The sequence below is a fragment of the Fulmarus glacialis genome, unplaced genomic scaffold (assembly GCF_000690835.1).
Source record: "Fulmarus glacialis isolate BGI_N327 unplaced genomic scaffold, ASM69083v1 scaffold17481, whole genome shotgun sequence".
Classification (NCBI taxonomy): domain Eukaryota; kingdom Metazoa; phylum Chordata; class Aves; order Procellariiformes; family Procellariidae; genus Fulmarus; species Fulmarus glacialis.
In genome coordinates, this window is record NW_009191104.1 from 62,970 (window position 1) to 74,708 (window position 11,739).

General features: G+C 38.3%; 1 protein-coding gene across 2 annotated transcripts in view; it reads left to right on the plus strand.

Moving 5' to 3' along the window:
- The window catches only part of ITGB6 (integrin, beta 6), a 32,730-nt gene extending 21,816 nt beyond the window's left edge, over positions 1-10,914 (plus strand). For both annotated transcript variants that reach the window (XM_009586574.1, XM_009586573.1), the window contains 4 exons: positions 1,679-1,776; positions 6,614-6,733; positions 8,759-8,925; positions 10,813-10,914. In XM_009586574.1, the coding sequence (XP_009584869.1) occupies positions 1,679-1,776; positions 6,614-6,733; positions 8,759-8,925; positions 10,813-10,914 (487 nt within the window). The remainder of the gene's footprint in view (positions 1-1,678; positions 1,777-6,613; positions 6,734-8,758; positions 8,926-10,812) is intronic.
- Positions 10,915-11,739: the final 825 nt, after the last annotated feature.

Genomic DNA, 11,739 nt, shown 5'->3' on the forward strand with positions numbered 1-11,739 from the left:
TTGCTTGCTGAGCGCTGAGTCAGTGCAAGTTGCATTAATGTTTCATGACGATGTCATGTCTACTTATTGAGAGTTGAGGCCCATTCTCTTCCATACCAGCTCTCCACCACTGTATTTTCATGCCTGTCATTGCAGTCTACACTGTATCTGAGATGAGAAGCTATTCTGTGGCATGTGATTTAATCATCATTTATGTTAGTGCTAAATGGGACCTACAAAACCAAGCCAAACAGTTTGTTCAAAGCTTTAAGTAAAGAGAACTTCTGCATGCAACTGCTCTAATCACGAAGGACAATGCTGTTGCTTTGCTCTGCTCAATTTGGCAGAGAATAAGAAATATAAAGTTACACGTTGGACATTACATTAGCCTATTTAAACATGTATATTGTATGCAGTGTTAAATCTTTTCTCTCTGTTGCAGTCACTTCCCTTGCTGAAACGCAGGGCAGGGAAAGGCAAAAGAGAGAGAACATTGGGAATACCTGGGTAGGGTAACCGAGAGAGCTGAAAGACCAGGTCAAAGGGGATTGAGATTAATGGCTAGGCAGCTGAGAAAAAGAGTGGTAGTTTGAGAAGCATGGCAAATATGACAGAACCACCAACAACACTGAATTTGTCTCCATGAGATAGAGGCTATCCCATTACCAGCTCGTTTTTAGTATTCACCACCTCCAGAGAGAGTGATAAGGTCATCTCCATCCCCTGAAGATAATCTCAGCAGCCTCAGCATATTCCCATGGGTATATGTAACTCAATGCAACAGGAGATGGCCAGGGTTTTTTTGGATGTTTTGTTGCAGTTCTTCTCTTTCCTTTTCTTTAAGCAGTCAGTCCTTCAGGCTGCTTCTCCGAGTCTCAGCTCCTCAGTCCGGCTGAAGCTATTTGTGAAGAATCAGCAAGATACATTTTGCATCAAAAATTTTCATATATGAATTCTGTTCATTGTTTCCTTTTTCCATGAATGAACTCTGGATTTATTAAAATCCTCATTTAATTTCTGGGAAGGTTTTCAGAGACTTCTAAAGGAATTGGTTTAGACTCTGTGTTTTTAAATAATATTTCTGTCATTCCACCATTAAAGTAAGTAACTTTCCCATAAATTGCATTAGTATAATTAGCATCTAAGTAAGTAATTCCTGAGTCAAGTAATCACATCCAAGAGACATCTGTAGAGACACCTGAATAGTGTTTTAATACATTATTCAATAGACTTTCAACAAAGGAAGACTTATAGTAGGTGCCCCAGCTTGATCTCTCTGAAGTCGATTTCAGATATTGTTCATCTGATAGGCATTCCTTTGGCTGGTATTTAGTGTGAGCTTATTTCAGGATATTTATTTTTGAAAATGAATGTTATGTGTGAGTAACCCCATGTCTTTGATAGACCTACATGAATAATGTTGCCTGGGGTTCTGTCTGGTAGCTAATAAGCTGGGAGAGAAAAGAGGACACGAGAGAGCTTATCCAAAATACCTTTACTCAGGTGGGGTTTTTTTTTTGGTTTTGGTTGGGGTTTTTTTTTGGTGGCAATACCTATCATATTTCTGAGAACTACTGTATCCATAGCACAAGATCTTTTGTTTAGCTTCTTTTTAAAATGCAGATGCATACAAACTGGCTTTTATATAGTTCCTTTGTGACAGGCAGAGATTGATGAGCCACTGAATTATTTTCCACAGGAGCTGTGTGGAATGTCACTTGGCTTCTGACGACAAGTCACCGGGAGAATGCACTGAAAAATGCAAATTGGTTGATGCAACTGTCAGCACTGCAGAGGGTTTGTACACTCAATCTTCCTTTTCTGTGTGTGTGCGGTTAGTGATAGTTTCTACTTTCAGTAATTTTATATTTGAAAGTAGCCTTGTTTTTCTGCCGTGGAATTATATTAGGGATCCTAAGGCAATTGCTGTCTGTCTACAGTTCTTCTGTGGTAAGTAGGAAATGCAGATCAGGGCTGGTATTGCCCCTCCAGGTTAATTATCTCACTGGATCATGCCTACTTTCTAAGCAGTTTATGTAAGAAAGGACAGAATGTAATAAATACTAGTCCCTGCAAATCAGTGGCTGATGAAAGCCCCTGAGGTTAAGTCACGCCTGCACCATGAGTTCCAGTGTGGCTTCTTTTACTATACAAATGCAAAACCTGACTCCAGTCCTTATGGAGACTCTTGATTGCAGTTGGCAACTAGACACAGCCCTTTAACCTGTGGCAAAGACGTTCTGCTTCTTGTCAGGTTTTATTGAGACATTCCTAGTATCCTAAAGGCTAAGCACATCCTTCAGTTCCTTGTTGTAATTCAAAACTGCCCTCCATCAATGGGTATTTTTGGAATAGGAATTAACCTTGAATAAAATAGTACTGTCAGAAAAAAATATAACTTTAAATGAAATACTACATCAAAGTCTTTTTCTTTCCTGTAGAGGAAAGTGCTTGCCTGTACAGTAGGCAGTCTGTATTTATTCTTACGGCAACTCTAACCCCAATCCTATGGCAAAATGCAATTGTTAGGTGAGGCAGGACATAGGTGCATTATATCCACACCACAGATGTGAACATAAGCATTAAATCAGACAAATGTAAAAGTTAGGATGACAATGCAGAATGCTGTATGCACATCTAAGGATTGTGCCTGCAAACTGCTGGAAGCCCATCCAGAGCTGCACGCATGCATAAGTTTCACTGATACACATCTTTCCAGAAAGCAAGCTACACGTTTTGTTTTTGATGACATTACTCCATAACATAGACCTCAAAAGTTGCAAATATTGCCCTTGTAAGGAAAACTAATTCTAGTTTTGTATTTTTGTTAATATTATTATTCCGCTTTGCCTTTCTAGACATTAGTATTTTTTAAAAAATATAAAAATATCTTTACAAGCTTCAAAAACGTACGAGCACTTTTATTGTATCTGTGTAGTTAGTAAAGTTTTCAGTCTGCTATTGCCAGATGGCAGATATTTGTAGCTAGGAATATATAAGACATTCTACTTTCAAATATAATGAATACTAATCAAGAGCAGGAACAGTCACTTATATGGCTCTGTTCCCACACACAGAGGTCACAGGAATATGAGCATGACAACATCATCACCTGTTCCTGCTTATTTCCTTTTTTCATGCCTGTGCTTCCCTGATTGGGACTGTCAGCTAATTCTTTAGATTTAAAATTTATTTGCAGCAGTTACAGTAGTTACTGCTGTAGTGAAGGCTGGATAACTGTTCCCATCCTAACCCCTCAAAAAAAAAAAAAAAGATGTTGCAGACTGTGTTTCATCTTAAATGCTTATGTAATAGCTCAAAGGATTGGTTTTGGCATGGAGGTAGCTTCATTAAGAAGTCCTGAGGGGAAGAAAAAATCTTGAAAATAATAATAAAAAAAAAAGAATTCTAGAATCAAAACTGTATTACCTAAACAAAAAAATTTTTGAAAGTAGTATAACTAGACCACCACATAATATTTAAGACAGATTATGGAGAAACTTCATATGGTAGCATACTGCTTCTTTCTGGTTTATATTTCAGTTTCTTTAATGCTTCAAGGCTTTTTGAAAACTAGAAATAGCTCTTGGTTAAATAAAATATTAGCACCTAAAGATTTACTTTCTCTTCTGCATGCATATGTTGCAACACAATGACTGGAACTGTGGAGCAATAAAAAAGGCACAGGCTTTACATTTTCCTGTTTCCTGGGAATGCCTGTTTTAGCCTCTGAGCCGTGCCTTTCGCCTCCTCTGCTTCGGTTCTGTGGGTGCTGGGGGTTTCTCCTCCCGCTCCCCCGCAGCAGGGTCACCGGCGCGGCCGCGGTGCGGGCAGCCTCTCTGCCTGGGCATCCAGCAGGGCACGGGATGGCACAGCAGCTCTGGAGGTGCTGATGACTTCACATTTACTGGGCTTATCTCCACAGCAGGCATCGCTTTTGAATATTTATTTTCATCCATTTTTAATATTTGAATATTAAATCAGGCTAATCCCCCCTTTGCCAGGAGGAGCCCTTGTTGCTCTACTCGCTACCCAGGAGGAACCACAATTCCTAAAAAGCGGCTCCTGCCACCACCCTGGCCACAAGGCACCAGGCTGCTCCTGCCAAAATCCCAACAGGGACAATTACACTTTCCTTGGAGAAACGGAGTTTTTCCTACCCCACAGTGTTGACACCACACAAATTCTCAGTGCAGCAACGAAGTGGATGCTGGAGCCTGAATAAACCTCTGTATCGGCGCTGCTCCGTTGTTCTGACTCGATGTGAGATGAAACTTCAAAAAAAGCATTTTGTTGAGCAGAAGACAAACAAGAAAGGGCATAACAACATTTAAATTTACAGTCTTTTTTTTTTTTTTTTGGTTGAATCTTTTATCTAAGTATCTGCTAGGAAAGTCTTTCGCACTTCGAGGCTCCAGCTTGCCACTGTTACCCAATTCTTATTCTAGTGTGACTCCAGTGATTTCAAATACCATTGAAATGAATGGAATTAGGCTGTAGGCAGAAGTGGGAAAAGTATGATGATTCACTGCAGAACACAAAATTACACAGGTGTAAATTACAGGAGTTTACCTAGGCAAATTTTTGTGCTGATGAACTGAAAATAATCTATGCAATAGTCTCTCTTAGTGATCCCTCATCCTAAAAATGACATCAGAGAAATAAAAACACTAAGCGTGAGCTGGGTTCTGAATAGCTTGAACTTGCATCTTTGCTTTCATTTCTACATCCTTGCACATAATCAGATTTCTGCTCCCCTTGGTCTCAAATTATGACACTAAATTAAAAATTACAATTTAAAAATAATTAATATATTTGCAGTTACTGCCTTCTGGATGATACTTGGAATATGCCTGCAAGTTTTTCTCTGCCTTCAGGATAGCTAACAACTACCCTTTTCCTTTTTTTTTTTTTTTTTTAAAAGCAAGCTAATATTCTTTGGATCTGCTTGCTTAAAAGAGTTGGGAAACAACAAATATTGCAAAACCTGTGACAGTGTTACTGGAATTGTGACCTGGCAATGAGTGCCATTAATTCAGTACACTTCGTCTGCAGTTTGTGGCCCTTCTAACAAAAACCAAATCTTGTTAAATCAGCAAGTCTTGTCTGCCTGTCACCTTGACAGATAACACATTGCTCTGCCACCAAGGACAGGCAACCAGTTAAATACAAGATTATCACAAATCAAGAGCATGTTTCCATTAAAATCCAACCAGATGAGATTCTCTTTTTATAACAAGCAGAGAAAATGACTGTAGGGTAGTCAACTATTTATACTTTCATATTTTCTATGGTGTTTAATAGTGTTTTCTGTAAGACCAAACCTTATGATAATAAGCAAGATGAAAAAAAAAAAAAAGAAAAAAAGTGAGCACTTACTTCTTTATGTACCATAGGTTTCTTTAAAATCCATATTCCTGTCTGATTCCTACTTTATATTTCATTACTCTACATATTGAAGTTTGAGGACTGAAGATTTTTAGCACAGTTGCTTATGAAATTTCAGTAAGAGTTTTGAATGGGTAAGAATGGGTAAGAAATAATGGAAAGCGACAATTATTTTTAAAGAAATGTTTGAGAAGCTTACTGTTTTTTCTTACCTCTAAAAATAAAACCTAAGAAGTTTTTCTAAAAATCTATTGAAAAGCTTACCTAGATTTCCAATGCTATTCAAATCACGGGTTATATGGAAACGTAATAAGTGTTCAGCAATAACTGTTATTGCACACAGTTATAAGGTCAGATATTTTTGCTCCGTAAAAATATTATATAACGGTTATTTTCCAAATCACAGCATTTCTGGCTCTGGACCTGTAGTCTCAATTTTCAGTCGTCTTATTTGCTTTATATCATCCCTCACAGCCAGCTTCCTCCTGTCTCCCTGTTGCCTTTGAATGAACTTTTCTCCGCAGAAAAGGTTTCCCAGTTAGGAATCATCTGGAAAAAAATGGATTAAGATTTTGTGCAGATCTACATTAAATGGAGAGGCAAATAAAGGGGGGCAGACTGTCATCTCAGGTCACTTTTTATCTGCTTCTCCTGGAATCACATTACAAAGGTCCCAGAATCGCAGTTTTCTGTTGTTAATCTATAATTACTGTTGTGGCAGTACTGGACGCACTAACCTTTGAGAGGGCTATTGTGGAAGAAACAAATGGCAGCCCTTTTAACTGTATGCATTGCTGTTTGATGTATGTAGATGTACTTCTGAAACATAATCTAGACACAGTAGGAGTAGCTGTAAACCAAAGAGAACATACTGTTGACTTTGTCCTATAATCGGGGACTGTTACATTTCCCAGACAGCTGGTGGTTAAGCATCTTGGAAGCACTTCCAATTCATTGGAATTCGCAGTACACTAGATTAATAAGGTGCACTAGATGGTCAGTGCAGATTGACAACACCTGGATCAGTTCTTTGGAAATATAAGTGAAAAATCGGAAACAAAACAAAATTTGGGTTGGAAGAAAAGTCATCAAATTTAGTAGAAGTTCTGAGGGTATTTCTACTTTCGTCTTTCACTCTTTATCATCCACAGACAAGGCTGTGACAAACATGATGCCAGCAGTCTCTCGTTATTACATGTTAAATTTCATTTGATCTGATGAATGACGTTTTCCCCTCTCTCTGCAGATTATTCGGAGGATAAATCTATTCCCTGCTCTTTGCAGGGGGAAAATGAATGTATAACCACATTTCTACTGGCTATGGATGAACAGCGAAGGACAGTCATTCATAGCATAGAACAGAAAGGTAAACAGTGAATATTGCTTTCTCTACGTGAAATCTGATTTAAAAACACAGGCAGGGTGAGCTATCTAGAAGCTGAGCTCTTTTAAGCAGCACTGCACCTCCTTGTGTTTGTAGCTCTCCTGTGCCCAGCCAAAAGAGCACCTCCTCAAGTACTTAATTAATGCCGTAGTAAAACAAATACTTGGCCCTTCATGAAAGATGGGCAGAATGATCCCTGGGCTGCAAGAGTAAGTTTTCTAAAGCCCTGTGGAATTCTAAGATGATGATACCAAATGTCATTTGCATTATATGAGAAAACTCTAATTGACTTTGAAATGACATATATTTTATAGATGGACAAATGTCCAAAAGACTATCTGATTCGGTATACCTGATAAAATTCTAAAATATATTTATAATTACGTTTAATGTTGCAGTATCATTAAGTTTTGAATATTTTGCATAACTAACAGATATTCAACAGATCTCTTTATATCCTTTCATTTAACATTACTTCTTTATTTGCTGTTGTTTCACTACTGATTTTTCATTAAAGCTCCTAATCATTTAAGACAGAAGAGAACACAGACACCACTTTTCAGCTGCCAAACAGTTTCATTTCCAGGCAATAAAAATGCTCTTTTTTTTTTGGACACACTCAGTGTCTCAGTGCTAAACGTTAGTTATCTTTTAGGGAAAGCCATGCAGGTTTGTAACCTCGTTCTGTTGGCACAAATGGTGTTTATTTTGTTAACCCTTTGGGTAGCCTTTCTCTGGCATACTTGTGAGAATGAAAGTGATTTCACTGCGCAAAAAAGCAGCTTCTACCATGAGAAGAGTAGCCTGGTTTTGTATAGGTTGCTATTACAGCAAAGATGGTTGTAACAAAGCTAGTACTAAAGAAGCACATCCCTTTGTAAACTACACCCCTAAGACTCAAGAATTTAAGGGTAAGATTTTCTCTTTATTAAATACATTTACTATGCATTTTAATTAGATCTGAAAAAAAAAAGTGAAAGAAATATCTAAGGAAGGCACAGTTCATTAAACGCTGTGTAGTGGCCCTCCCACAACGCTGCAATAACCAGCTTCGCTGTCAGCTGCTGTTCTGCTCCTGGGCCTCGAAACTATTGTGCCGTGGCAGCGGCGATGCATGCGAGCGTGAACTGAGATGAGACCTCCAGAAATGCTCTAGATATTGATTTCATTTATGGAACCGAAATCAAGATGGCACCAGTAGCCCGAGCGTTAACCCACTGCTCAAACCAGACCCCTCAGAATTAGTTAAATGATGACATCAAGCAAAAAAATAATATGTGAACTACAAATACAATCATGTAAGCCAAATAAGACTGACATGCATTTTTCTTAAACCATGGTTCAGATTATAAAATAGTAGCATTCACAGGCTTTCATAAGCAATACTTTTTAATATTAAAATAATCAAACTTCTTCGTGTTTTGGCAAAGCAAAAACTTCAGTTTTAATTTTGACTCTCTGAAATATTGTATGATAACATTTATTGCAGAACTTGAAATGCAAAATTCCTTCAAATTGTTCAGTCCAATGTTTTCAGCAAGTCTAATGGATTTTTTTCCTCATTGCTTTCAAGAGTGAAATGCAGTTTCCTCTGCAACACACTGAATATCAGTTGATTGAAGTAGAGCTTCAGCCGTAACATTGTAAAATTCATAATCTTGTCAATTCAGCCCTGTTTTTTTAGAATTATATTGACACAAATCTGAAAATAATTTTTTAACTTTCCTCTTCAGAATCTGGGTCTGTATCCAGCAGCTGCTAATTGACACAGTAAAAGAGCAGGGGAAGAAGTTAGCAATTAATTTTTTTAAAATTTTATTGCAATATTTTTCAGCCAGTTTCACAAACCCTTTAGAAAGCTAGCAGGAGGGAAATAACATGGACTTGAAGGAAAAGGCATGCACAGCTCGCAGCAAATGAGAAGCCCAGCATGCCTCCTGGCTGTTTTTAATTGCCTAAAATTTATTGATTGGATATCCACAGTCATAATTGGTTTTGTTTCCACAGATTGCCCACAGCTTCCAAATATCCCAATGATAATGGTGGGTGTCACCCTTGCTATCCTTCTCATTGGCATTGTTTTACTTTGTATATGGAAATTACTGGTGTCAGTTCAAGACCGAAAAGAGGTGGCCAAGTTTGAAGCAGAAAAATCAAAAGTTAAATGGCAAATGGTACGTCAAATGCATTGATTTTATACGAGGTTCTTTAATTTGGTTGCATGATGCACAACTGCCTTTAAAATTCTATGTTTTGGTTTTGTTCTTGTAAATTGATAGATTTTACTGGTAGTTTTTCACTACATTTAGTATTCTATAAAGTAAAGTTACGATTTTTTTAGGGATGAAAAATAGCTAGAGTTCGATCTCCTGCTTTAATTTCTTCCACATGTAAAAGTGTGTAGATAACATTTTTTATTAGTTGTTTTTTAATTAGTACCTCGCCTTTGATTAATCTTAGCAAAGTTGTTTGCTGCCTATGTAATTATCAGAGGTGTACCCCTCTTCCCAGAAACAGAACCCATTTTAGGAAAGAGAGATTATTGACGGCCTCTGTCATGACGAGAGCTCACTCACACAAAGGAGCAATGAATGTAAGCTGTCCAAAATGTAGGTGAAAGGACAGAGAAATTCAGGCCCTACCTTCTATCTATAGCTTGCAGATGTCTAATGCAAGCTTATACCACATGTTCCCTTTTCTTCTTTCCTTTCTGCCCTTGACTTTTTTGCTTTTTTGCAAAAGCTTTAAGACTTCTGAGGCTCTTTGAAAAAAAGCATGTTGAGTAAGCATTTCTGGTGGGTGTCAGGAGGACAGGCAATATGCTGCTGTTCACCCGGCTCCATTCTCGTACAAAGCCCTGTGATTGCAACATTTCTGCACGGATGGACACTGCCAGCCTTTCAGCTTTTGAGATGGGAAATACCAGTTACTTACAGGCAAGGCTACTTGAAAACGTTTTCTTAAACCATTGGGAGAGCTACGTATGGTAAGAGGGAAGGATACACTTGATAGAAGCATTTTAATTTTCTTCTCTGTTGCAAGAGGAAATGATAGGAAGGGAATGATGAGAGGCCAGGATAAAAAGCCCGGGTGGGACTTGCCCTTCTCCCAATGCATGGTAGTCTGGGGGGCTCAAGCAAGACGACCGTGACAAGTCACACCTCACCGCTGAGACACCACCTGTGTTTTTAGAATGGTCCAACTACAACATCTGCGTGGTCCAACCACGCAAATTGTATCGGACATATTTGATAAAGTATTGTTTGATGATGTGCATTACTCTACTTTGGGAGACAGATGGGAAGGGAAGCGTGTTCCTGACCCTAGATTGTTTGTGCTGCCTCGTATAGGCCAGTCTCGATTTCAGTGGCTTGGAATATAAGTGAGCTGCTGAAGGCTATTCTAAAATAATCAAAGGTATGAAATTACTTCTGTACAAAGAATAGACCAGAAGTCCTCACTAGGAAAAAGAAATAGCGGGAGGAGAGTGTGATATTGGACTTTAAAATTATGACTGGGGAAATTGAAGATGGGGCATTTGTTCACTGACTTTTCCTATACAAGCACGGTGAGATAGCAGGCTCCAAAGAAGCCAAAAACCATCATTACACAGCATTTGGTTAAAGCATAGGATTTATTTCCAAAGATATTCTAGACGACAAACATTTGCATGGATTCAAAAAATGTCTATAAACAAATCCATAGGAGGAGGACATCCTCTTTGACCCAGGAGGTCTGTGAAATGTGTGTCAGCTTTTCCACGGACAGCCTGCATAGCCCATTGGGAATGAACTGCTGGGCCAGACAGGCAGATATCTGGCCCAAGCTTCTCACAAAGTAGAGCACAAATCCTCTTTTCCTGCACGTTGGGAAGCAGAGTGGTACGAGCTGGTGCATGTACAACCTGCATCATACCACTGGGTCAGGGATCATGGACCCTTGGCTGAAGAGGTACGCTCAAGGCAGTGGCGTGCAGCTACATCTGCTTGCAGCTGAAGCAATGGCAAGATGAGTTAAACACCGCATGACTCCATTTCTTCTGTTTTTGTTTGTTTTTTTAGGAAACAAATCCACTGTACAGAGGCTCAACAACCACTTTTAAAAATGTAACTTACAAGAATGAAGAAAAGCAAAAAGGGGCCATGACTGCAGATTTCTATTAGCACCTCTGACACTACAAACTTAGTTTTACCGGCAGGAAATCTAAAACCACTTGTTTCTTCTCAGCTGATTATGTGATATTTGTTTGCACGTTGCAGTGTATAATCATTCTGTTAGAGAAAATATATCCTGTGTTCGGAAAACTATAGATAACATATTAGTGGTAAAGGTTAGTAGAAATATTAAAAAAAACCCACCTGTAATATTAAAGCCCCCCATCTTAAAAAAATAGCATCACAAATATTTTTAATTTTCTCATTAATACTGAGGATTAAAAATTATCGTATTTAAGCCTATTTTTGTGAAATTAGGTATATACAATGAGCTGTATACTACTTTGTTCATACACACAATCCCATATATTTGTGTTTAGGAATGTATTTCTACCAGTCTATTTGGTGGGCTGGTTTAAATTTAAAAAGATAATTTTTTCATGAATGCTGCTTAAACTACTGAGCTTGGAGGTTCCTCATATCACCTGTGTGACTGAATACTTTTTCATCAGAAACAAGTAGTGTTATTGCCTATCTTCTGTGTATCGAAGGTATACAGAAACATCTCCTCTCTAATTCTTCTTTCTTGTCCTGTTCCCCTCTTTCCTTGTTGCTTTTTGATGTTCTTTAAGAACCCAGTCCCTGGGGTTATCTCAGGGAAAGCTAACTCAAGCCCTTACTCACTTGCAGAGTTGTTTCTGTTCCAGGCATAGAATGCTTTTTTTTTTTCTCTTTCCTTTAAATTCTAGTAGAGAGAGCAAAAGAGAAATATTTGTAAATTAGAGACTCCAGTAGAGAAACTTTAAACCAGAGGATTACCAGAACTCCATTTCA